The sequence below is a fragment of the Hippocampus bargibanti genome, linkage group LG05, assembly GCF_051943395.1.
Source record: "Hippocampus bargibanti isolate YZ-2025 linkage group LG05, ASM5194339v1, whole genome shotgun sequence".
Lineage (NCBI taxonomy): Eukaryota > Metazoa > Chordata > Actinopteri > Syngnathiformes > Syngnathidae > Hippocampus > Hippocampus bargibanti.
Genome location: NC_142738.1, coordinates 11,150,703 through 11,178,699, shown reverse-complemented (window position 1 = coordinate 11,178,699; position 27,997 = coordinate 11,150,703). Strand labels below are relative to the sequence as shown.

At 40.9% G+C, this 27,997-nt stretch overlaps 1 protein-coding gene across 1 annotated transcript; it reads left to right on the top strand.

Moving 5' to 3' along the window:
- The first annotated feature begins 3 nt into the window (after positions 1-3).
- Positions 4-27,596, top strand: LOC148897911 (disintegrin and metalloproteinase domain-containing protein 10-like). The gene is made up of 16 exons (XM_088996476.1): positions 4-161; positions 5,112-5,262; positions 8,986-9,104; positions 9,943-10,101; positions 10,589-10,692; positions 12,382-12,531; positions 15,719-15,811; positions 17,133-17,316; positions 17,445-17,608; positions 17,698-17,881; positions 19,278-19,428; positions 19,507-19,690; positions 19,774-19,882; positions 19,966-20,186; positions 22,869-22,995; positions 24,833-27,596. Exons 1-16 carry the CDS (start codon positions 95-97, stop codon positions 25,015-25,017), a joined length of 2,352 nt encoding a protein of 783 aa, XP_088852602.1. The 5' UTR covers positions 4-94; the 3' UTR covers positions 25,018-27,596.
- The last annotated feature ends 401 nt before the right edge of the window (positions 27,597-27,997 follow it).

Here is a 27,997-nt window from a genome sequence, read left to right as displayed (position 1 = left end):
AGGGGGCGACCAGTGGAAGCTGCAATAAACACACTGGGCGTCTGCGCCTATCTAACTAGGACAAAAAAGTGCAAACGGCATCAATGCTTTAACAATGGAGCTAACCGGGATGCTTCTCCTCAAATGTGTCCTCTTTATTTACCTGCTGCACGACACTCAAGGTGAGCGACGCTTTTTTTTTCGAGGGGGGGGGGCGTGGAGGAAACTACACGGATAAAATATGTGGATAAGGGGCTTGCCGAAAGACTGCCTAGCTAAACTAGCTTAACGGCTAAGGTTCGGGATCAGCGGGGCCTGCTTTTGTAAAGGGGGACTGCACCCTTTTCGCTGTTGTCTCGCCCCAAAATAAGATACGATGAAAAGTCTTGCACGGAATCGAGAGGCGCTATGAAAAATAACGAAGTTTATCTTGTCCGTGTGCGTGTTGTCACTGGTGTTGTTGTCAGGTTTATGTTGTATTTCTGTACTCATCTAGCCGACGTCCATTGTTGTGAGAATACCGTAGATGCTGACTGGCTGGTGGCTGCCTTCAACAGACCGTTAGCTTTATGCTACCGTGGAGCTCTCTCTGTTTTATGTACACAATCGCCACCAAAGTTATTGTATATGACTTTTGTTTTCCCAACAGTCACGTTGAATTTGAACAATTCACCCATAAGTTGTGAAGTTTGTACAAAAAAACTCACACTCAAAGGAGTATTCCTCGACAGCTAACGCCATACGCGACTTGCATACATTAAGTGTAATGATAAGTATATTCTATTGAAAACTATATTGATTTTCGCTGATTTTTCCGGTTTAAGTATTCCAACATTCAACTGTTGTTAATTGTTTCGGTGAAACACTTGCTTCGCGGTTGTGCAGCACTGGGGAGTCAACAACCGTACATACGGTCCTTTATTATTCTTATTTTTAATTCAAGCAGAAGAGCGTAGTTGCCTCAGTTCTATTTGTGGATAAACAAGACTTACACGTGCACTTAAAACAACATACAGTAACCATAAGAACATTTCAGCGATTATGCTTTCAGGCCCACGGACACACATTTACTTGCTACGTGACTTTGCAGCACAGGGAGTCAACGACAGTTTCGTTTTTTTAAATGATAAAACAAATCGATTCAACAAACAAGTGTCTTGTTGCCTCAACTCAGTCTTTATCAATAAACGTGACTTACACCAGACATCAACATTTTTTTCAATCGGTTCGTTTTTTTAAATTGTTAGAGTAAACAGCAACAGACTTAGGGCCTATGTCTTAGGTGATCAATGATACTAATAGGTAAGCGACTTACGTATAATTGAAACAATGTTAATTTCATATTTGTCATACGTGTGTGTGTGTGTGTGTTTATGTCGTAAAACATTTGATACATGCAGCACATGGGAGTCCCTTGGGTGTCAAGTTCAAAAACGTCAAAATCTCTTGTCTCTTTAATCTTTGTGGATACCCACAAAGATTAAAGACACATTTATACAGACAAAATAAATAAAAGAAAAAAATATTCAAATGTCTCATCTCATCTCATTTTCCGTACCGCTTATTCCTCATTAGGGTCGCGGGGGTTGTCTTCAGCTGTCTTCGGGCACGAGGCGGGGGACACCCTGAATTGGTTGCCAGCCAATCGCAGGGCACACAAAGACATACAACAGTCACTGTCACACTCACACCTAGGGACAATTTGGAGTGGTCAATCTGCCTACCATGCATGTTTTTGGAGTGTGGGAGGAAACCGGAGGACCCGGAGAAGACCCACGCGGGTCTGGGGAGAACATGCAAACTCCACACAGGGAGGCCGGACCGGGACGCGAACCGGCAACCTCTGCACTGTGAAGTCGGTGTGCTAACCACTCGACTACCGGACCGCCCTCATATATATATATATATATTCAAATGTATATTTTTATTAATACTGTAACAATAATTATAAAATATTGGTATTTGTCATACTGTATAATGTCCTTGAGAGTTTTTATAGGCGCTTAGAAATGAACTGTATTAACATTATTATCATTCATTTACAGTAGGTCACGTCTGAACATATTTTTATGCATGGAATTTTTCAATCAAAAGCTCAGTTTGTGGGTGTTAACTTTAATGCCAAAATTTCAAAGTGAGTACTATTCACAAAAGTGACATGAATGTCTCTTGCTCGTAGAAATTAGACTATTCCAGACTACTCTGTTTTTACTTCCCTTACTCATCTCAATGAAAAATTTAACATCAACACCTACATTTTTCATAATGCACATTAGCAGTGAACTAGCTATTCCTACTTGTACCGTCTGTTCAATTGTTATTCCAGATGATGGAAATTCCACCACTTAGGTGTAATTACAGGGAATCTCATTTACTGAAAATACCTCCTGCGTGTTGCCATCATATGACCCTGCAAATACAATGTTGTGCTTGGCAAAGGGTTGCATTGCTGTCATTTTGCACAGAACAATTCCGTGTTGTGGTGGTGTGACGCAGTGGGACAAAACGGGTGAACATACTTGAGCACCATTCTCCTTCATGGCCACCACCTACTCTTCATGTGGAGAAATAATTATACTGTCACACTTTGGGTTTGTTGAGCACAGCCATGAAGGCAGTTCCTTTTTGAGAGAAACATGCATGCCATTTTGTTGGTTTGCTCTATCAATTATGGTCAAATGATAATAGATGGGGAAAATGTACATGAAAACCAAATGCATTTTTTAGATTTGAACTTGTCACAACACATTATTTGATAAAATGAGCCATTTGATTATGTATTGTAATATCATGTGAGGCTGGCTCTCAGCGGGACAGGACAAGAAGTGCAATGGACGACAGGTTTGGATACAAACAAAGGTTTTAATCAAAGGTTTCAGGGAGGATTCACAAGCAACAAAGGTTTGAATAGTGTCTCTTCCAATACTTAAATCAAAATAAAGTCTCTTCTGAGGAAAAACTGAAGACGGAGTTCTTTTCCAAGAGTCTCTAGGCCTCACCCCTCTTGACGTCCTCCTCATGTAGCCTAGCCACCTTAGCAAGGTCCAAATCCAGTGTCCTGTCGTGTGGCAATCAACCTCTTCACAGAGTACAGCAATCGAGCTTGTCTTTCCCTCAAGCTCCACACTCAGAGGCTCTCTGCCTTAAGAGCCTTGCCTGCCAATCCCGCCCTGATCAGCTGCAGGTGTGTGGTTTTAATTGCTGCCTTCCACCAGATGGGGCCAAGACTCTCTCTGGGTGGAGCCATCTTAGGGGGATGTATTTGCCCTCCAGGACGTAGCCTCTCGTGACATCACAGTATGTTCGGTTTCCATAATAATGAATTGTTGTGCACTCTGGCCCTGAAGGAAACACTCAGATTTTGATGGTATACAATGACTATTTTCTTTATTCAGTGGAGTCTGAATTTGTGGCAAGTTGCAGAGTATTTACACACACCATTCATAATTGTCGTATTTTTCTAGCTAATTAACATGTCAAGATTAACATGTCCACCCTGGCATAGCGAAATATCATTTGTGCAAAAAACACCCTAAATAATTAAAATATATTTGTTATAAACCGTACATAGTTAGCTTAAAAACCATTCTGGTAATGTTCTCTCTCACACATGAGCCAAAAGTGCCCACCCTGTCATTGTCCACCCTGTCAGCAAGCTCGGTTATTTTGAGAAAATGAGCTCTCATGAAAATTGTCAAATGTCTGTGAAAAGGAGACGTCCCAAAGGCGTCTTTTAAAGGACAACCGACATCACTTTTTTGTTTCCTAACTGACATCAGAAAAACGTTTTATAGCATCTAAAATACCCAAAACACACAGTATGATATTTTTAGTCAAATGCAAAACACCAATAAAAATGACTTAAAATGTCCAAAAACTACTTCAAATTGAACCCGGAAGTGGCCAATTTCAAAAGGTCATGCCCCCTTGTTCATGGTGTAACGCCAAGACGTCTTACCTTGCTCGAGAATCAAAACAATAGCTTCAGATTCGGAAAAGATGCTTTCTTGTGACTCATCCAGTTATGAATATGATTCAAATAGTTCTGAAGAGGAAAGCATAATTGTTTGCAATCGATTAAAGAATTTATTCCGGTCATTTTGATGCATCTGGAGAGAAATGTAGTGACAATCTCTTTAGTCCTCACAGTACCCAAAAAAAGGCAGAAGAGAGCGACAAAGCTCCGTGGAAATTGTCTCCTGGGACGTTTTGTAAGCGAACATCAAATACACTGTAGAAGTCTTGGCGCAACACACAACGATTCACCATCACGTTATTTATGTGTTTTCCTTCTAATTTTGCCATCAACACGGATCAACACGAAGTTTTCAGACCAAACAAAGTACCGCAAAATGCATTGAGGTGATGCAAGGTATGTCCTTTCTCAGTCAGGGGCGTTCCTTCAGTGACGTAGGGTGAGGACTCGTCACCAACTCAAAAACAAGACTTCCGGAATATTCAGCGCGAGTCTTAAAACGTAAAATATAGCTCTATGCGGTGGAATCTTTGTAAAATACGCTCAGTATCAGTCATTTGAAGCAATTTTACAAATTATGGACACAACTTGCCCGGAGACGTCGGTTGTCCCTTGACTCATTCACTGCCAGGCGATGTGCAAAAATGTGTCCACTCCAGTGCCAGGGTTTTTGTCATTTTCACTCAAATTGCAGAATATTGAGTTTTGGGAATACGTAATCATTCAATGCAGCGTAAGAAACCTTAGACTCTCTTCTTTCCTCAGAAATAAAGAGGGTCTGGAGGTATCTGAGCTTGAAATGGGGGGACTGTACAAAATAGAATGCATGCATATGGATTTATATAGCGCTTTTAATAACAGCTGAAGCTTTAACAAAGCGGAAAAAAGGGGAATGCTGCCCCTTTGTAGAAGGAAAAAACATTGCCAGAGGTCTGACCAGTGCTGTATCGACACCCCCCGCAAGAAAAAACAGAACAAATTCAGGAATGGCGCTCAACGTCACACTTTTTAATTCCCAAATAAATTCGTGAATGACAGCGAATGAGTTAATGATACTAACGAATAGACTTGAGATGACTACTGCCTTGACCGTTTTGAAAGCCTCTACTTTCAGGAAATTGCGATACTGTATGTCTTCCTGTTTGTCCCCATCCAGGACACTACCGGAATCCACTCAACAAGTACATCCGGCACTACGAAGGACTTTCTTATGACACAGAACTGGTACACAGCAACCACCAGAGGGCCAAAAGGGCAATTTCACACGAAGATCAGTTTCTTCATTTAGATTTTCATGCTCATGGAAGGTTGGTCAACTTTGAAATTCAATCCAAATATTTTTATGTTCAATATTTTTTTAATGCATACGTATGTGTGTTGTTCAATCCCCATTTTGACAAACATATTGTTTACATTTTGGATTGGATTGGATTAGATATGCCTTTATTCGTCTCACAGTGGAGAGATTTACATTTTAACGGAAGTATCAGCATTTGGGAAAGTATTTAAGTATTTTCCCTCAGTTACTTCCATCCTCAACATGCTCAATGGCTGAAGGTTGTCTCTGTAGGACATTTCTGATTATTTGGTAGCTTTATCATATCAGTCGAAAGTAATTTATGATTTCCTGTCTGCACAAAGCTTCGGCTCTTGTGTTGCCAGTGGCGCTACTGTGAATTGGTAAATGCAAAGTGCAAGCTTTTATCAAGTGCTGTGATTCACCTTGGAAATTTGGTGTGACTCCTGAGAGCTTCTGTTGCTTAGTTGCAAAACCAAAAGGGTTCAAAGAAGAGCGGATTTGAGCCATCGTCAGTCATTGATCGCTGTGAACCTTTTTGTATTTACATTGTACTTTGACAATAACGTATCCAAAATTCATTTTTCGATTATTGCCCATGATTAACACATGTACTATGATTTTTATTCACAGCATTCGCTCATTTTAAACTAAACACGTGTAGAGCTGTTACTTGTTTATTGTGCTTCACTTGTTTGTTTTTATTGAAGTAGTTGACACCAGTTTAGGGATAATAAGATAGTAAGGTCCATTGAAAATGAAAACAGCACAAAGTCGAACAGTGTTCCAAGCTGCAATGCCAAAAATACACAAATTCGGAACTAGAATTAATCAGAATTTGGTCAAATGCCAAGGCGACGACCCTTAAATATCCCGTTGTTTACTCTTCTCCATTGACAACACAATGCCGCAAGAGTCACAAGTACTGCTGGCCACTCATTGGTGGAACAGATTAGTTATCCTCGACTCGTTGGAAGATTCAAACACAGACGGCGAGGAATGACAAAAATAACATCATCTTGATATCTTGCCCAGTTTCAGCTTTAGATGCTGCAGTGTTGTACTCTCCGCTCTTTTCTTCGCTGCAAGATGGTCTTTTTTCCCACTTTTTTTGCTAATATACATTCTGCGACGACTGAGAGAGTAGCATTGGAAAACTGATTCACTCAAACTGAAGCAAGTAGAATCAAGCCTTGTGCACCGTATCCAAGTTGACGTCAGAGCAAACTGACCCAATGTTAATTTAGGTTTTTGACACGTCAAAACATCATTGCCTCTAATCTTGCTTGGGTGAAATAACTCATTTGTTTGGGCTGAAGGAGCCTTTTTATTGAGAGCAAATGGATTTGGATAAGCCTGCCTCTGTCATTTGCAATTAAAATGATGGCTAATGATGGTGTGAGTGTGCATCATAAATAGTGTTATGGTGATGTCAATTAAAGCAAAGCTTTCAAAATATTTCTTGGGTGTGGTGGATGCTTATAACGCATTGCAGATTGGAAATGACGGACAAAATGATTGCGATAGCGGGAAAATATTTTGTTAAGCCTAATACGTTGGTGTTTAGTTCTATTTTTTCCTGCTATGAGAGGAGGTGCTGTCCCTTTTTTTTAATGAGCGTGTTCAACACACTCTCCATGGCCATCTGGCTCTGAGCTCGGCAACGACTGTTTATCCTCCTGCATGGAGCAAAGCCTGCTGTTGCCAACCCTGGACGGCGCTTAATGGTCGAGAGAATGATCAGAGCCGTGCAGAACACGGAAGGAAGACGCCTGTTTCCTTGAAAAGCAAAGATTGTGTCAGTTGCTTTTCCCCTTTGAATTGTCCTTGGGCATACAATTGTCCCTATGAACATTCCCTTTAATGCGTTATACTTACAACCACATAATGTGTTTTTTAACTCATTCACTGCCAGACGTGCAAAAATGTGTCCACTCCAGTGCCAGGGTTTTTGTCATTGTTACTTGAATTCCAGGACTCACAGAATATTGAGTTTTAGGACTACATGAACATTCAGTACAGAGTTAGAAACTTAGACTCTCTTCTTTCATCAGAAAAAAAGAGTTAATTCTTAAAGGACAAACGACACCTCCGGTCAAGTTGTGTCCATAATTGGTAAAATCACTTCAAATGACTTCTACTGAGCGTATTTTACAAAGATTCCACCGCATATAGCTATGTTTTATGTTTTAAGACTTGCACTGAAGATTCAGGAAGTCTTGTTTTTGAGTTGGTGACGATACCTACCGTGACGTCACGGTAGGTATCATCACTGACCGAGAAAGCGACACAGAATGCATTTTGGGTACTTTGTTTGGTCTGAAAACTTCATGTTGATCCGTGTTGATGGCAAAATTAGAAGGAAATCACATAAATAACGCGATGGTGAATCGTTGTGTGTTGCACCAAGACTACTATTTGATACTCGCTGACACAAATTCCCAGCAGACAAATCAGGCCATTTCCAGTGGAGCTTGGGTGCCATCTTGTGCATTTTCTAGGACGCTACATTGGTGTCTTTGACGGCGAATTGAGATAGGAGGACTCCTTTAATCGATTGCAAACATTTATGCTTTCCTCTTCAGAACTATTTGAATCATATTCATAACTGGATGAGTAACAAGAAAGCATCTTCTCCGAATCTGAACTCCGTGAGCCCATTGTTTTGTTTCTTGAGCAAGGCAAGACGACCTGACGTGTCGTCACGAAATGGGGGCGGGACTTTCTGAAAATCCCCAATTTCAAGCTGATTTGTGGCAGTTTTTGGACACTTTAAGTCATTTTTATTGGTGTTTTGCATTTGACTAAAAATATCAGCCTGCGTGTTTTGGGTATTTTAGATGCTATAAAACGTTTTTCTGATGTCAGTTAGGAAACAAAAAAATGGTGTCGGATGTCCTTTAAATTATATGGGTCTGCAGTTATATGAGCTCGTAATGATGGTGACTGTCAAATACAATACAATGCAATACATACATATTGGTTTATATAGCTCTTGAACAGCCGAAGCTGGAACAAATCACTAACATGGAAAGAAGGGAAATGCTGCCCCCTTGTGGAAAAAAAAAAAACATTGCCAGAGGCCATGTCCAGCGCTTGAGCAGCACTGAAGCATGAAAAAACAAAACCCAAACAAATTCAGGAATGGCGCTCTACATCATATTTTCAATTCCCAAATAAATTTGTGAATTGCAGTGAATGAGTTAAAGTTCACACATGTCACATTCCCATATACGTTTACATATTGTTTTGTGTATTTACATTAAGAGTTCCACTGCCTGGTTTAAAAATGATAGCTGGAAATATAATTCTTATCCTGACATTTTTTTTTCTTGCTGGCTGTCCAATTAAAACAAAACTTGAGAGTGGAGATGCGTTATTTTGCCTAATGGTGATAAGAAGCCCAAGTATGCTTTTCAGAATTTGATTTTACTCAGCTTGGGTGTTAATTTGTCTGCTTAACACCAACTAATCAAAGCCAATCTTTACTTTTAATTTTCCCCCTCCTTTTTAATAAAAACTAACAGAATAGCTGTGCTCTCACTTTGCCACTCTCATTTGCATTCCCACGCTTCCTCAAAAAATGTGTAAATGTGTTCAATCTCTTTAAGTGAGGCCCAATTTGAATCAAAATCAAGCGCATCCCTCTCCAATAAATCAAATATTTTACTCTATTGCTAAAACTATGCGGATGGGGTTCTTTTATTCACTTTCCCTCTTTACGTTATTCCAGGCATTTTAATTTACGCATGAAGAGAGATACCAGTTTGTTCACACCAGACTTGAAGGTGGATGTTTCAGGAGAAGAGTCGACCTATGATACCTCTCACATCTACACTGGAGAAATATACGGTGAAATATTTTATACAGCTCTTTGAATGTTATGTTTTTGTATGATAAAATGATCACTGTTTATTTTAAAGTTGTTTGGTGTACTGGCTATTTTATGACAAAGACAAGTCGACTGCTAATAAGGCGTTGCGAGTCATCGATTAATTCGACATTGGGGAGTTTTATTTTCAAAATAAAACAAAACCAGTTTCCGTAGTTCACAGATAATCCTGCCAGATGATTTAAAAATGTGGATCGTATAGATAAAAACATCCATCCATCCATTTTCCGTACCGCTTATTCCTCATTAGGGTCGCGGGGTGCTGGAGCCTATCTCAGCTGTCTTCGGGCACTAGGCAGGGCACACCTTGAATTGATTGACAGCCAATCACAGGGCACACAAAGACGTACAACAGTCACTCTCACACCTAGGGACAATTTGGAGTGGTCAATCTGCCTGCGATGCATGTTTTTGGAGTGTGGGAGGAAACCGGAGGACCCGGAGAAAACCCACGCGGGCCCAGGAAGAACATGCAGACTCCACACAGGGAGGCCGGACCGGGACGCGAACCGGCGAGGCGACTACCGGGCCCCCCTAGATAAAAACATAATAATATAAATAATATTAAAAAAAATAATGCTGAGAAGAGAAGCAGTGATGAGCCGAAGCTCATCAAATCATCAAAATACTTATAACAATTGTCATACGGTATAAATTTATACAGTTAATGTTGTGGACATTTAAACCTGGGGTTGGTTTCAGGATGAAGTAAGTTGAATTGTTAAGTATGTTTCAGTTTCATTCGTTCTATTTTCTTGATGTTCCTCAAATGTCCCTGTCTGTAATATGTCTCCTCAGGTGAGAAAGGTACACTTGCTCATGGCTCCATCGTGGATGGTAAATTTGAGGGCTTCATTCAGAGTTACCACGGCAACTACTACGTGGAGCCCACTGAGCGATACCTTGAGGGCAAAGACGTGCCTTTCCACTCCGTCATGTACCACGAGGACGACATAGGTGAGTCTTTTGACACCTGCAAGCTCGCAATTGCTCAAACGGGCCTTGCAGGAAACGGTTCTGTCTAATTTCCCGAGTGCTTATGCGTACGTGTGATCCGAAAGTGTAAAGTTAATGTTGCTGAGCTGATGCAGGCCGATTGGTGTGAACCTCCCGCCACCCCCTGAAGAGCGGGGCCATCCGGGGTGCTCATTAGCTCAGTAACATGATCTTTCTCTCAGCGTAGCTACTCATTAAAACTGTCTGTACAACCTTGATCGGGATAGTGAGCAGCACTTGTTTCATTTGTAATCACCTCGTACATAAAGACTGTGTGTAAATATGAGAGGAATTTGTGAATAAGTGTACAACACGACCGAGGCTCAGGTGGCATGTAAGGACACCCATTAGCTGATCCAGAAAAGCGTCATAGAGTGACTCATGGAGGTTAAGTCGCTAACGTTGTCTCCATAATCTTGACGGTGTTGTGTCGGCCTCTTTCACTCAGACTATCCTCACAAGTACGGCTCGGAGGGAGGCTGCGCTGATAGCTCGGTGTTTGAGAAGATGAAGAAGTACCAAGCGTCCGCTGTAGAAGAAGAGCCGTCCAAGGTGAACGCGCTTGCAGTTACATATGCTTCACAGAACAATGTTGTCCTCCCACATCAAAAACAGTGCTGGCATATTTGTGCTGCCGAAAAGGCGCAACCACTCAGTAGGGTTTCGTCCTTGATGAATGCCGTATCTGTTCCACATAACGAATAACAACTCAAAGTGACAAAAAAAGGGCTTGGAATTAAAGCGGATTTACGTGGGACAGGAGATGTGAGGCAATCTCTTTTCGTCAATGGATGCTACACCTTCATGTTTGCTTTCAACACTTACCTTGTAGTAGACATGCACATTCCACCATGACGTCCCTTATCCACTGGTGAAAAGGACGCTTTGATGCTCTCCTCTTTCATCTAGAACTGCTTCAGACAACAGAGAGGGTGCAGAACGTGCTTAAGGTTGAATGACTCTGTGACTTTGTGTTGTGTCACATTATTTGTTATTTAGTTTTTTTGTTGTTGTTTTGACTTCAAGATAGCGCCTCGGGAGCAGGCGCCATCTTTACAGCAGGTCCTGTATTTTGTTTTTTTGCTTCTTCCTTCCCTTTACTCTTACTTTTCATCACTTTGCTGCTGTGAAATGTAAATTTCTCCACTGCGAGACTAATAAAAGCTTATCTAATCCAATTGGCAAACAGGACCAGGGAAATTTTACATTATAACCAAGTCATCAAATGATATCCAAGAAATATTCTGCCGTATAAATGATAGGAATGCAGGGCTTTAATTCACACTGACCGAGCCATTTATTGCCATCTCCCAGAAAAACAACCAAAATACAAGTAGAGTGAATTGCTATAACGAAATTAAATAAGAGAAACTGTTTTAGCGGTTTGTGCATATGATTAATTCATAGTACGGCTCCTTCTGGCACAGTGTAAATGCAGAAATACATCGGTATACGAGGACGAGGTATGTTGTATGAAGTATGTTGACTCTGCAAGCTGCTATCATATTACCGGGAGTTTTTTTAAGATAAGTAGTATAGGCCTATTAGTATTTGTTACTATAAAATCTATAATGTGCAATATGTGGATTTTTTGTTTTGTTTTATGTTGTGAATATACTTGTATACTTGTGAAGCCTTCTTTGAAAACTATTGACAAGCATCCAGACTGCAGCTTGTTGACAAGTGAATTTAGTTTTGTTTGCTTAACACGTTTATCTCAATTGTTTTTGGCTCAAAAGCCAATAAATAAATAAAATAAATCAAGCAAACACTCCATTGTTTCCAAAAAATGTCTCTCAAGATACCACTGTGGTATTATGTCGTTGTTTTGATGACTACAATAATTATTCTGGGTGTGACTTGCAGTGGTGGTTTGCTGAATCTTACATTGAGAGTCTCATTTACCTGAATTACATCAGCAGGCTGAATATCGGATCCATCACTTGTACTGGATCTCAATATCTTATGTGATCTTCATGAAATCCTTCATGTCATCATCCTCAATCCACATAATGCGTTTGAAATGTTTTTGTGAAATGCACTTGTCATTCTTTCTTCCTCCTCCTTTCGTGCATACCATACACAAGCAATGCATGTTGTATGAACATTCTCTACTTTTAAAACCAGAAGCCTGAAATATCAGACATGATTTATTCAGCTGCTGTTTGGCTGTGTATGCCCTTACAGTCGACTATGTTTAATTTAACGGCAGTCTATTCCCCCCCCCCTCCCACACACCAGGCACTCTACAGTCAAGCGGTCCTTAATGAATCCGTGATGCTGAGAAAGAAGAGAATGGCGCAGGCTGAGAAGAACACGTGCCAGCTTTTCATCCAAACGGATCACCTCTTCTACAAGTATTACAAGACAAGAGAGGCTGTCATTGCTCAGGTGAGACACGTAAACCCGTGTGGGATTAAGGACGCGGTTGCCACACATAGCACACTTGTGATTGTGTAAATACGCCAGAATGACTCACAACAGTTTGCACCTTCTGCCACGCTAATCAACACATCGAGGTGTCTATGTTTGGAGCTGTTTCGTCCTACCCTATAGAAACGACCAGTCGATACGCAACCCACCACGCAAATTCATACCGATCGTAACAGTAAACACATTTTTAATTTATGTGCATTGTAGCTATGCACCAAAATCCAGACTGACACCCCCCATATTTATGCATATTTATTTATTTATTTATTTATTGTCACTTTGTGTTGTTGTGCGTCGTGTGGAACGGATACGGATTGTTTTTCAGCATTTTTGACCACGACATTCATCAAGGATCAGACTGTGCTGAGCGGTTGCGCCTTTTCGGCAGCATGAATATGCCATTACTGTTTTTCAATGGGAGGAATGTCGGTGCCATTCGACTGTCATCACTGGACACCAAAGGGGCCATTGTGCTTTTTTGCGCCTGTAATGTGCAGCATCTTCACAGCCCCGCTTTGTTCAGCGGAAGGTCGGTGCTGTTGGACAGTCTGCGGCTGGATGGATACATGGCTTGAGGAGCCCACGATAAGAAGGAAGGAGCGTCAGCGCAGAGCGCCGATGCGTATATGGAATTGTCGCGGGATGGAATTGAAGCTGATTTATGTGGGACAGGAGATGTGAGACAATCTCTTTTCGTCAATGGATGCTACAGCTGCGTGTTTGCTTTCAACATTTAGCTTGTAGTCGACGTGCACATTCCACCATGATGTCCCTATCCACTGGTGAAGAGACGCTTTGATCCTCTCCGCTTTCATCTGGAACTGCTTTATGTAACAAAGAGGGTACAGAAAGTGCTTAAGAATGAATGTCTCTCTGTGTCTTTGTGTTGTCATGTTATTTGTTATTTAGTTGTTTTTTTTTTTGTTCTTTTGACTTCAAGACGGCGCCGCGAGAGTGGCTGCCTTTCCAGCAGCTCCTGTGTTTTGCTTTTCTACTTTCATTTCTTTCATAACTTTGCTGCTGTGAAATGTAAATTTCTCCACTGCGAGACTAATAAAGGCCAATCCAATCCAATCCAAGCCAAGTATCAGCAGCACATTTCTTTGAAACTCAGGCCTACTTTTAAAGGACAACCGACGTCTCCGGACAAGTTGTATCCATAATTTGTAAAATGGCTTCAAATGACTTCTACTGGGCGTATTTTAATAAGATTCCACCGCATATGGCTATATTTTACGTTTTAAGACTCGCTCTGAACATTCAGGAAGTCTTGTTTTTGAGTTGGTGACAAGTCCTCACGTGACGTCAGAAAAGGACCGCCTCCTGACTGTAAAAAAGACGCATTGTAGCGTCTTTCCATCACGTCAATGTATTTTGCTGTACTGTTTTTTTTGTAAACCCTTGTGTTACATCCAAAAGCCGCCAGCAGAGGGAGTCAAGCTCCATGGAAGGAATTTATCAAAAGGAAAAGAAGAAGAGAGGAGTTGAAAAACAAAAAAGTGATGTCGGTTGTCCTTTAAAGACACTGTTAAAGGAATCTATAAACAGAATAATATCAGGTTTAAAGTTTCATTTCATTTAGGCCTGTCAAGACGTTTGCATATTTAGCAGTGGCGGGCCGTGGATTTCATCGCTAGGCCTTCAGTAGTGCTACGTCTCAATCAATCCAGGCTGAAAAAACGTGGTGTGTTTTACTATAAGTCCACTAGAGGGCACCATTAGCCACGAAATAACTGACCGACCTTTCTTAATGATCCGTCTTGAAAAATGGCTTTAATAATAAATCTCCATCCATCCATTTTCCGTACCGCTTATTCCTCATTAGGGTCGCGGGGGCTGCTGGAGCCTATCTCAGCTCTCTTTGGGCACGAGGCAGGGGACACACTGAATTGGTTGCCAGTCAAATCAATTTCTTCTCCCTCTTCAGCCACTGTGGAGTGACAAAACCGCTATTAAATCAACACAATATATTTGCTGATGCAGCTTGCTACCGCTAAAGTGTGCTAGCCCTGGCCAGTAAACTCTTGTCACTAGAGGTTTGTGGTCAAACTATGATTGGCTAGTGTCTAGCCAATCATAGTTTGCAAAAACTCTGACGTTGATAAGCACATTCAAGAAGGCGTTGGTAACCCTATTGGGTTGCCAAGTCAAAATCTAATTAGTTAGGGTAACAGTTTGATCAACATGTTTGATGCGACAGGGCCCACAGAACTGATTGTGAAGGTGTCCAGGTAGATTTGATGTGATTGATTAAATACTTAAAATGAAAACACACATCTGGAAGCAGGGGAAAAGCAATGAAAGGAAGCTGAAAGACAATTTTGAATTATTTAATAATAATTCATAGACAAAATAAAATTAACATCAGTCTGTGATTCAGATATTTTTAGGCCAGCATTGAAGGCTTTGCGGGCCTTGACGGTCCGCCACTGGTATTTAGCACCACCAAAGTGTGTCTTTGATGTCACAAGCATTCAGTCGCCTTACAGCTTGGAGATGTCAGGGCGGTCTGGGAATTGGTCACGGCCCAGGCGACCATTTGTCATCTGCAAAGTCAGGGATTGCTTATACGTGGCCGATCAGTATCTGTGGTTCAAAGTCTAAACCAAGTTACTCAATTCACCACCGGCCTGGGGGCGTTGTATGCAAATATCGGGGACAGTGTTTTTCTTTTATTTTACATATGTAAACATTAAAAGACTCCAGGGGAGGGCGAGGAACTTTGAGTGTGATTAGCGGAGCAACTGCCGTCATTCGCTCTTGGAAATGGAACTCCCATCGCCTGCACCAACACTCTTTATTGAGTCAAGTTCTTTTGTTTAAACTAGTTAGGGTAAAACTGACAGACAACCTTTGTCGGTTTCTTGGTTTTATGTTTAGTTTGACAGTAAAGTTCAACTGGGAGTTATGGCAAACAGCTCCGAGGCTCTTTTTCCGAAGAATTGCATATTTGTACAGTATAGGGTCAGGGGATAAGGATTTAACAAAGTCCTTGTGCGCAACAATGGGGGAAACTAAACGGTCAATTGTCATTTTTATAGGGCTATTTTTGTATCCAAATTGAAGACAAAAGATAAAAATACACAGGACATTTAATCATATTATTCTGCTTCAATGTTTGTATGTTGTTGTCTGACCATTTCAGATCTCCAGTCACGTCAAGGCCATCAATGCCATCTATCAGGGCACAGACTTTTTAGGAATTCGCAACATCAGTTTCATGGTGAAACGAATCAGGGTGAGTGCTCTATTGAGATTCTTCTTTTCCTTTTGATTTTTCCCTTCAGGGGTCGCCATAGCGAATCAGTGTCCTCCATCTTCAGAGGTTTGATTCGCATGTTTGTTTTGGCCTAGATTTTACTTCGGATGCCCTTCCCTCTGTATTTATCTGGGCTTGGTACCGGCACTATAAGACACTGGCTTGTGTCCCCTTTTGGCTACAGAACAAGAAACTCTATTAACTTAACAAATCCCTGCCATGAAGAGTGAAAATCCTCAAACCGACGGACGGCCCCATGTTTTTTTTCTTGTCTTAAACTGCAGTTGTTATAAATTTTGCTCATATGCTGCTAGCTAGCTAGGTAATTGCTATCTATCAGCTGTCTGTCGAGCTGGCTGGCTATCTAGGTAGCTATCTGGATAGCTATCTATTAGCTAGCTATCTAGCTTTCTATCTATTGGAGTTATTCCGGGTTGAGTGAACGCTGGCGTGTATGGCTGCCGCTGCTCACCCACAGAATAACTTTTGACTGTAAAATGACCTTGAGAGTTTTGAAAAGCGCTTATAAAAATGTATCAAATGTAATTTGAAAAAAAATGTAAATTGAAATGTATCAAAACAGGGTTAATAAAAGACGCCACAAGATGATCGCAACACACTTGAAGTTGAGAGGATCATAGAGCATGAACACCATGCATTTTTAGCATGAAAACAATCATGAAACCTTGTTAAATAAACAAGTGTATTCAATGTGAAATATTCCAACGCGAGCAAATCAACTTCGCATGAGGCTCACCAATGGAAATTTGTGGACATTAGCAGTGACGCTAGAGCAAACAGAACATGGCTGAGTGGTGTTCGCAATGCAAAGAGAAATTTTTATTTCAATACAGCGGGGGCTTGCCATATGACACGTCGTTCAGCCTATTTTATACTTCAATTTATGAGTACCAACTTTGATGGGAGCCCTGAAGGGTAGCAATGACCTGAATTTATCTCACTTAACCATAAGTGTCATTTTGGTAAATATTGTACAATTCATCATAAAATAATATTTGAGTTATTTAATGCAAATCCTAGCTTAATGTGAGCGTCAAACTAAACACCTTTGTGATATCCAGTTAGCTTGATGCTAACAAACAATGCAAAACACATTGACATGCTAACTCTGAGGCTCAATAGCTGCAGTTTGATGGTTCAGATTATTGATGTCAAAACATTGGATCCATATTTGAATATTCTTTTATTTTTTATTTTTTTATTTCTCCTTTTGCTTGTGCTAAAAATCCTCAGTCATTGCGTTTCCTCTAAACAAGCCTCTCTCTTCCTCCCACACAAGATAAACACCACCAGTGATGAGAGAGACAAGTCCAACCCCTTTCGCTTCGGTAACATCGGTGTGGAGAAGTTCCTGGAACTGAACTCGGAACAGAACCACGATGACTACTGTTTGGCCTACGTTTTCACCGACCGAGACTTTGATGATGGCGTCTTAGGTTTGGCCTGGGTGGGAGCCCCTTCAGGTACTAAATGAAGCGAGGTGTTTTTCCTCATTAAGCACTGAAACAATATCCCATCATGTTTTTTATCTTATAGCGTGGCATGTATACATCGGAGGGAGGTTGTTTAAAAATGTGCTTATTGTTGCCAGGGAGTTCTGGAGGGATCTGTGAAAAAAGCAAGTTGTACTCCGACGGGAAAAAGAAGTCTCTCAACACAGGCATTATCACTGTCCAGAACTATGCCTCCCACGTACCTCCCAAAGTCTCCCATATCACATTTGCACATGAAGTAGGGCACAATTTTGGCTCTCCGGTGAGTGAGAATGAGTTAATGCAGCATAGCCATCTTTGTTTCCTTAAAATGTTTTGACCTTTGATTTCCTTTTTTTTCCTCATACACAGCATGACTCTGGATCAGAGTGCACCCCGGGTGAATCCAAGAGCCAAGACAAAAAGGAGAAGGGCAATTACATCATGTATGCGAGAGCTACGTCGGGAGACAAGCTGAACAACAACAAGTTCTCCATCTGTAGCGTGCGCAACATCAGCCAGGTGCTGGAGAAAAAGAGGAGCAACTGTTTTGTTGGTACGTAGCACACCGTCAGCTAACTCGCATACTAGAGACACAAATGTTTACCAAAGATATATTGTAGTCGTGCACACCTCAATCATTTAGAATACAGTAAAGTCTCGTTATATCGATATCGGTTATATCGATACTACTGCTACTTCTATGAACAATACTACTTCTATGAACGCAAGGAGAAAATTTATATATCGATAGTCCGATTACATCGATATTTTTTCCGACTCCCGAGAATATCGATATAACGAGACTTTACTGTATCTTGTACTTCTGTAGTTCAAGAATTGAACAGTTTAGAGCAGGGGTGTCAAACTCATTTTTTTGCCGCGGGCTACATTGTAGTTATGGTTTTCTCTCGAGGGCCGTTAGGAATTTGGGGAATCCATTAGAATGTTTCATCTCCTCCACATATTGCATACAGAACGTCACTTGGATTCCAGGACCCACAGAATATTGAGTTTTATGACTACATAAATATTCAATGCAACCAAGAAACCTTAGACTCTCTTCTTCTTTTATTAAAAAGAAAGAGTTAATTCATAAATTATATGGGTCTGGTGTTATATGAACTTGAAATGAAGGTGGCTTTCCAAAATACAATGCAATACATATTGGTTTACATAGCGCTTAAACAACAGCTGAAGCTGGAACACAGCGCTAACATGGAAAGACGGGAAATGCTGCCCCCTTGTGGAAAAGAAAAAACATTGCCGCCAGCGCTTCATCAGCACCCAAGCCTGAAAAAACAAAACCCAAACAAATTCGAGAATGGCAAATGTCATATGTTCAATTCCTGAATAAATTTGTCAATTGCAGTGACTGAGTTATTGAATAACTAGTTTTCAAATCTGAAGTCAAGAATAATGACTGTTATTCTAGTTTACATATGACAATTTTAAATTTTGGTTCGGACATTAGCATACATCATGGAGTTGACCAAATTTGATTTGCTTTCGTGGGCCAAATAAAATGAGGTGGGGGGCCAGATTTGGCCCCCGGGCCTTGACTTAGACACCAGTAGAGTTTAGAGAGTCACTGTAGTCTAAAAGCCAAATATTTCATGATTTGTTTGTCTTTTTAGCTTTAGTAATCAGAAAAACAATTTACAGGTAATGAAAGCCAATACAATCTCAAGGGATTAAAATATCGCGAAAGAAACAAAACCACCAATTGCCCCCTAAAATATGCCATTTGGAGCCAAACACTGTATATGTATACAATAACAATGCTAACAATGCTAAACGTGTATGCAAAATAGGCTGTTTATCTAATTCTTGAACATGAGAAATAGTTTAATAATGATGATATCTCATGATACAATACCAAACAAAAATGTTAAACTAAATGGATATAAAAGTCATGTGCAAGAAATAATCTTATTTGTAATCCTAACTAGAGTCTGGTCAGCCCATCTGCGGGAATGGCCTTGTGGAGCCTGGAGAGGAGTGTGACTGTGGCTACAGTGATCAGTGCAGGGACCAGTGCTGCTACGACGCCAACCAGGCTGACAACAAAAAGTGCAAGTTAAAGCCCAATAAAGTCTGCAGGTACATCGCGACTGGTTCTAATTGTCAGATCTTCGTTTGAGATCTTTTTCAGCCAACATCTTACTCTCTTGTTCGCAGTCCCAGCCAGGGACCCTGCTGCACCCCCGATTGCAGCTACAAGGGGCGCAATGAGAAGTGCCGGGACGAATCTGAGTGCGCTCATCAGGGCATGTGCAACGGAGTGAGCCCCCAGTGCCCGTCGTCCGAACCCAAAGCCAACTTCACCGCTTGTCACGGCGAGACTCAAGTTTGCCTCAACGGGGTGAGCGACTAGCGGTTCGCAAACAGCTAGCCTTGTGCGGAAAAAAAAGTCATGCAGCTTCATATCCGTCGTTACGTGTACAGGGTTGCTCCGGCTCCATCTGTGAGAAATACGGACTTGAAGCATGCACATGCGCCAGCCAAGAAGGGAAGGATGAGACGGAGCTTTGTCACGTGTGCTGTATGGAGAAAAGTGAGTCATATACTGAATATCTGCCCGGAGGTGATAACGTCTCATGCGCCGATGTCGTAATTGACTGGGCCTCATCCCTTTAGTGAATCCCAACACATGCAGCAGTACGGGGTCGGAGCGTCTGGCTCGGTTCTTCAATAAGAAGGTGACCACGCTGCCGGCCGGCTCGCCCTGCAATGACTTCAAGGGGTACTGCGACGTGTTCATGAAGTGCCGTCTGGTGGATGCGGACGGCCCGCTCGCTCGACTTAAGAAGGCCATTTTTAACCCTGAGCTCTACGAGAACATTGCGGAGTGGATTGTGGTATGTCGAATTTACTTCAATATATATTTTCCATGCATTTGGATTGGATTGGATTGGATATGCCTTTATTAGTCTCACAGCGGAGAAATTTACATTTCACAGCAGCAAAGATATAAGCATATAAGCATTTGTGCTTATATCTGAATGCAAGCTGCTGTTTTCTCTCACCAAATAGAATAAATAGGCTGCATTTCAAAATATAAACAACATGTTTAACATGATCGAGATTTTGTAACTTTTCTGAAAAGTTTTCTTCAGTCGTCATCTGTACTTCTTTGAAGGTGTCAAACATTTTGCTCCTCAGCTGAAGAGCTTCGTCAGCAAACTAAAGTTGTGCTGGTTATTCTGGCCCTATATACGACTGAGAGCCGACACAGACTTTTTACTGGCTCACCACCTCTGAATGACACGTTTTCCTTTTTGATTTCTTCTTTGAAATATTTGTTCCATGTTCCTTGTATATTTCCTTTAAAATGTAGACCACATGCTCTTCTTTGAATTAGATTCGCCTTTCTTAGTCTCGCAGTGAAGACATTTATATTTCACAGCAGCAAAGAAAGGAAGAGGAAAGCAAAGAAAGAAAGAAAAAAAATACAGGAGCTGCTGTAAAGGCAGCCACACTCGCGGTGCCATCTCGAAGTCAGTGACAAAAAACTAAATAAATAATGTGACACAACACAAAAGACAGAGACAGTCATTCAATCTTAAAAACTTTCTGCACCCTCTTTATTGCATTGTCTCACAACGGAGAAATTTACATTTTACATTAGAAAAAACAAAATACAGGAGCTGCTGTAAAGGCAGCCACTCATGCAGCGCCATCTTGAAGTCAAAAACAACATTAAAAAAATGTGTCATTAGACAAAGGAGACAGACAGTCATTCAAGCTTCAGCACTTTCTGAACCCTCTTTGTTGCATTAAGCAGTTCTAAACATAGAAATACATAGGTTTAGAAGTGGCGTAGAGACGAGGTTGATTGCAAACCCGGAAGTGACGGCACGAGTTGTAGCGTCCATAGTAACGTGGCTTGGTTTGGCATAGAAATAGGATAGTTTTGAGCGTATTTAGGTCTATTTAACGTATGGATGCTGTAAAAAGGAACAACAGTTGGGGGCCGCAATGTTTCGCTTACGGTTGCTTCAACTACAAGCTGAAAAACAAAGGAATTTCGTTCTTCAAGTGAGTGAAAATGAAATTTCTATAAAAAGAAAAAAAATAATTCGTTTTGCGATGTTTTACGACTAATTTTCGTCCTGTTTTCGATCTTCGACCGTGTATAAGTACGTTCTAGCTGTTCTTCATTAGTATGAAATTGAATTGGCTCTGCCTCCTCAAGCATGTAACTAATTCGACACTAAATTTGAACTGCAGGGGTGTGCGTTTCACTAAACATTGCTAACTTAGCAATATTGCTAATATATTGCTAAGTTCATTGTTAACGCTAAAAACGTGTCTCACTAAACATCATTTAGCAATATTGATAACGCTTAGCAATATTGCTAAATAGCAAAGTTTAGTGAAACGCGCCCCAGGTTAGCCGACTCTGCTCATACAACATACTAATAATTACTTCTTGATCTTTTTGATCCGTTGTAGATTTCACACATATATACACTATACACAGTGTTACCCAATCCTCTACAATTTCTGATTTAGTCCAATTCCGATCACCAATTAAGTATGATCATTCTTTATGAATGTTATTTTTTTCATGTTTGAAGATTGGTTACAATCACACTCAAAAGATAATTATACTATGTATTTGAATTTTCAATCTTAAAGAGCTGTCATTTCTATTATTCATAACATTTTTAGACTCTGAATAAATATACATCAATAGTGGTGTATTTAATTGCAATTGTATGTTTTGGATTATAAAAAAATTATAATCCCAAGCATATCTGATCTTGAAAGTTGAGGTTTTTGCACTTGTCCGACTTTACATCGCGCCGAAAGACGACGTGAGAGTGAAGTAGTTGTCTTCTAAAACATATTTAGCCACAAAGTATTAGAATTTCGTCGAATACCGGAAGAAAATCGACAGAAAATTATTCTTATGGTACGGAACTGTGTCAGAGGCTACAACTCGTGACGTCATCAGTGACGTCACGACCTGGTGACCGCGGGGCGCAATGCTATTGCCTCCTTTGGGCACTTCTAAACCTATCTATTTCTATGGTTCTAAATGAAAGAGGAGAAGATCAAAGCGTCCTTTTCACCAGTGGATAAGGGACGTCATGGTGGAATGTGCACGTCTACGACAAGGTAATGCTGTAGCATCCATTGCCAAAAAGAAATTGTCTCACATCTCCTGTCCCACGTAAATCTGCTTCAATTCCAAGCCGCGACAGTTCCACATCCGCATCGGCGCTCTGCGCTGACGCTCCTTTCTTCTTATTGCGGGCTCCTCAAGCCATGCATCCATCCAGCCGCACACTGTCCAACAGCACCGACCTTTCCGCTAAAAAAAGCGGGGCAATGAGAAGTACATTTGAACACGACTAATGCCTTTTCATTGCAAATGAATGTCATTTTTAAAAACAGATGACCTTTAAAACAAGCCTAAGACTTAAAATGTGCCATTACTTGTATTCTGTAACCCAAACAAGTTGTTCTTAGACAACAGAATAATTTGGTTTGTGCACCACTCAGGGTTTGTGTTTACCTCCTTTTATTTCCAGGCCCACTGGTGGGCAGTGTTACTGATGGGCATCGCTCTCATCATGCTCATGGCGGGCTTCATTAAGATCTGTAGCGTACATACACCCAGCAGTAACCCCAAGCTTCCGCCACCAAAACCACTTCCAGGTGAGTTTGGACTGTTTGACAAAACAGATTTGGTAGATTGGTTTATTTGTTACCACTATTACAATATTTTTTTAAATGTATATTTATGTGTCTGTTAATTGTGTGAAAGTAGGTGTAACAGCAGAGGGCGCAGTTTTCACAAAGCCACTTCACATGAGCTTTTTTTGACGGAGGCCCAACCTCTCCAACCCTCTGCCAAGCTATTAATTACATGAGGATGACAGTTTAACAGTGTGTGTCCGTTCACCTCAGATTGACCCCAGATATTTTGTGCTTCCATTGTGGGCCTTGTGTTCCGCCAACTAAGCATACAACACCATGACACTTTTAAATATGATAACTTCTATTCTGTCCATTCCCTATCGACGAGGCATTACTTGCCATGCATCCATCCAGCCGCAGACTGTCCAACAGCACTGACCTTTCTGCTGAAAAAAGCAGGGCAGTGAAAAGTACATTTGAAAACAACAAATGCCTTCTACTCAACTGTCTACTTGACTTTATTTGTAGAGCACTTTAAAACAACCATTGCTGCATTTAAAATGCTGTATGTGCAGTAAAAATTACACATACAATGACAATAAGTGAAACAATAAGTTAAAAAAAAATCAACAGTCCTGTACATTGATCTGTCTGCAGTGTTTGAAATAACGTCTGCCCGGAGGCCCGGGGCGTACAACTTTCAAAACGTCTCGGCCCGGGTGGCCGACAACTTCTTCAAGAGAAAAAAAATAAGGATTTTTTTTCAAATCAAACGTATGTTTTATTCAATAAAGCAAAAGCTACATGCAAACCGCTACAAGCCAGATGGACTGCACTTTCTAAGCGCCTTTCAAAACTTTCAAGTCACGGTATAGTCCGAAGCACGAAACAGGCTTCTGGTTGGCTGCCGTGCCGAGTATGCAAATTTCCAAACGAACGTTCGCAAGTGAAACGCATCCTCTTTGAAAGACAGCAAAAGCTGCTGTTACAAATTGCATTTGGCTGCGATTTGGAAAAATGACTGATGTCAAAGGGTTGACGCTGAAATCAGACATGGTCTGACAAGCCTTCAAGTCATGTTCACTAATGCATTTCTTGCCATATGTATGTTTTGACAAACGGATTGCCAAACAAACGTTCGTTTGCAAAATTTGCATACATGGCACGGCAGCCAATCAGAAGCCTGTTTTGTGTTTGGACTATATCGTGACTGTAAAGTGTACTTGAAAGTTTTGAAAGGCGCTTAGAAAGCGGAGTCCGCGTGGCTTTGAGCAGACAACGTTACACAAACACTGCATTGTGCACCATGACAATAAACGACAACTGGAGCAAAATCTTCCGCAAGGGATATTTACTATAAATTAAGCAAGGGAGCATTTGTGCAGGTACTTCCTTAAAAAAAAAAAAAAATCCTTTATACTTCGCATCAATGTTTTTTTTTGCGATTAGTCGTCCTATTGTGTTTCAAGTTGTTAAAAATGGTGCAGGCAACTTTATGGCCGTGCAGGCAACTTTTCAGACTTGTCTGCCCTGGTGTACGCTAACCTTTTGTCGGGCACTGCTGTCTGTCATCAAAATAGCAATGAAAGGCAATAAGATTGTACTCATCGGTAGCAAATATAATAAGAATGACAGGGGCCCTACAATTGAACCTTGTGGAACACCTTATGACCGTGGTCTGGAGTGGTACTTTTTCTCTCAACCTGAACAATAATTGGCTGATTAATCGGCCACCTGATATTTTTTTTCCTTGCCAAATATCAGAATTGGCATCAACCCCCCCAAAAAAATTCCGATTGGTCTCGCGGGTCTGTGTATAAAATCCATCATTCCGATCTCACGTCTTGTCCAACAGGCACTTTGAAGCGGCGGCGAGCGCAGCAGCACGCAAGCTCCCAGGTGCAGCATCAGTCCCAGCACGGCGGCCACGGCGGTCCGCGGCAGGCCCCGAGGCAACCTCAGCGTCAGGCCCAGCAGCAACACCAACGACACCACCGCCAGCCGAGGGAGAACTATCAGATGGGGCAGATGAGACGCTGAGACCACCCCACCCCCCCACCACGCAATGCCCTCCCCCCCAATGCCTTGGCTCCTCCTTGTGCCTACAGTGGGAAACTTAAAAGCGTCACTCCATCCAAAGAAAAGCCTGACATGGTTGCTAGTCACCACCGCATTCTCCATCTTAGACACGAAAAGAAGAGGGGAAAAAAAAACCCAGGGACACAATCGGTGCGTAATCGAGCTTCTTTTTCTGCCATCGTCATCTTATTTTGGCTCATTACAAAGAGGAGCGCCAAGGAGTTAAGGAATCATCTCTCGCTTTGGTCAATTTTAGAACAAGGCGAGACACTCGGCGTGCGGGGGATCGGCTCCACTTTTGTCATTTCCACATGTCCCAAAATGGGCCAAGAACACATGCCCCGCCCTCTTGTGCAGACTGTCTCCTGCATGTGACTGTACATATTCAGTGTATCATAAGTGAAAAGGAACTATTTCTTCTACTGTAAATGTGTAATTGTTCACTCTCTTCCTGTTTTTGTTTTGTTTTTATTTTTGGGTTAGCGCTCTCAGGACTTTTAACACATAAATGAAGGTGTGACGGTCTCCAGGAGTTCCTCGGATGTTGTCGCCGACCATCTCATGCCGTCGGGTCCTCTCTGCGGTTGGTTATTCAATCAGGTGGAGCTCATTCATTTTCGGTCGCTTGTTTCATTGTTTCTTAAATTGAACAAAGTCAGCATACCCCCCCCCCCCTTCCTAAAAGCCGTCTATCCATTGTTTTATTTCTTGCTAACATGTTGCTTGTGTCGCGTAATGGAACAAACGCTCTGCTTATCTTTTATTTAATTTTTTTGATGTCTTTTTACCAATTTAATTTACCTCTATGAAGAATGAATAACCACTAATTGAAGTTGAGAAGAAGGAAAAGTTGCAGTTCCGTTGGAAATAAGTTTAAAAATGATTGTGTGGACATATTTTTTAAGAAAAAAAATAGGAGGCTTATCATATTGCTCATATAGGAAATCTTAAGAACTTTTGTGGGCACGTAGAGGCATTAATTCTATGTGAGTATTCTTGATTGACGTCGGTCTGTAATGTGTCTCAACACAACGCTGACAACTTTTAATGTGAAAATAAAAGGAAGCAAGTCTTGTTGGGGTAGATTTTCACACAGCTTGACCTCACCAAGCCACTATCCTGGACTCAACACTTCCATGTTTGCATTGGTTTTGATGGCCGAAAGCACCGGCAGCACGTGTCGCCTCAGGCATTATTTCCTCTTTCACAAAATAACACTTGATCTTGTCATCTGGGCATGGTTCAGTATTCGCTTGACACTAACAATAAAGCACATCATTTTTCCATTCTATATTTCATGCTTTGTTTTGTTTTTTGCTTAAAGGACAACCGACGTTTCCGGACAAGTTGTGTCCATAATTTGTAAAATGGCTTCAAATGACTTCTACCAAGCGTATTTTACAAAGATTCCACCGCATATAGCTATATTTTACGTTTTAAGACTCGCGCTGAATATTCAGGAAGTCTTGTCTTCGAGTTGGTGACGAGTCCGTACGTGACGTCACTAAAGGAACGCCCCCTGACAAAAAAAAAGACACATTGTAGCAGTCCTTCCATCACGTCAATGTATTTTGCTGTATTGTTTGGTCTGAAAACCTTGTGTTGCACCCAAAAGCCGCGGGAAGACGGTGTCCAAGGAATTTATCAGCCTGTGGAAACGGAGGTGGCCACTGGAGGTCGCCATTTTGTGCCTCTTTTCTGTTGCTCGTTTCTCCCCAATGTTGCCTCAAAATGGCATGGAATAAATTCTTTAATTGATTGCAAACATGTATGCTTTCCTCTTCAGAACTATTTGAATCATATTCATAACTGGAGGTGTAACATGAAAGCATATTCTCAGAATCTGAAGCCATTGTTTTGATTCTCAAGCAATGCAAGACGTCTTGGCGTGACGTCACAAACTGGGGGCGGGACTTTCTGAAAATGCTCAATTCACAGCTCAATTTTTTGCAGATTTTGGACACTTTAAGTCATTTTTATTGGTGTTTTGCATTTGAATAAAAATATACTGCGTGTTTTGGGTATTTTAGATGCTATAAAACGTTTTTTTCTGATGGCAGTTAAGAAAAAAAAAGTGACGTCGGTTGTCCTTTAAAGGTCTGAATTGAGTTTATGTTGGCAATTATTCCGTTTGGAGTGCATGCAGTTTGATTCACATCGAATGTCTTACAACGCTGTCCTAGGAGTGGAATGATTTCGCTGTGGATGGGTAAAGGAAAAGTGTGACAGTTAAATGTAACATGATGAATGAGTCAGGCTTGTGGCATGGCTGTACAAAAAAAAATGTCATTCTTGGCTCCAAAATCTAAGATGTAAACTTGTACAGTACTTTTAAAATTTGCATTTCATTGAAAACTGAAATTTACATTTTGATACATCTGTTGATTTTTTTAATAATTATTCCAATTGAAAGATGTTCATATGTGGCAAACCTCTTAAGTTATTTATGTTCTTGTATGTGCTAGTTGAACTGGAGTTTGCTTATGATACTTTTTTTGTCCACTGTCATCAATGATATAAAAACATTTCAGTGTGATGGATTTAATGTGACATTCTCATTTTAGTCTTTGTTATATCCTGTGGCATGGTTTGGCTAGAAGAGCAGAAGAATAATGCCTGTAAATTTACTTTTCATTTCGTAGTCCGGGTTAAAAAAAAAAGTTTTTTAGATAAACGTGCACTGCAATGTCCAAATTAATTTTGAATTGTTGTAGGTGATGTAAGCCGAAAGAACACAATTAAAAAAAATGCTACTGTCTGATTTTAATGTTCACTGTGTTTTATACAGTATTGGATATTTGTGTTCACTTTGAACATTTTTATTTCAAAAAAACTCAATTGTATTGTGCAAAGAGATGTAAATTTTTGGAGTACATGAAATGCATTAATTAATTAAACGACTCATTCAATACATCGATCACTGTTTATTGTCAGCTGCTCT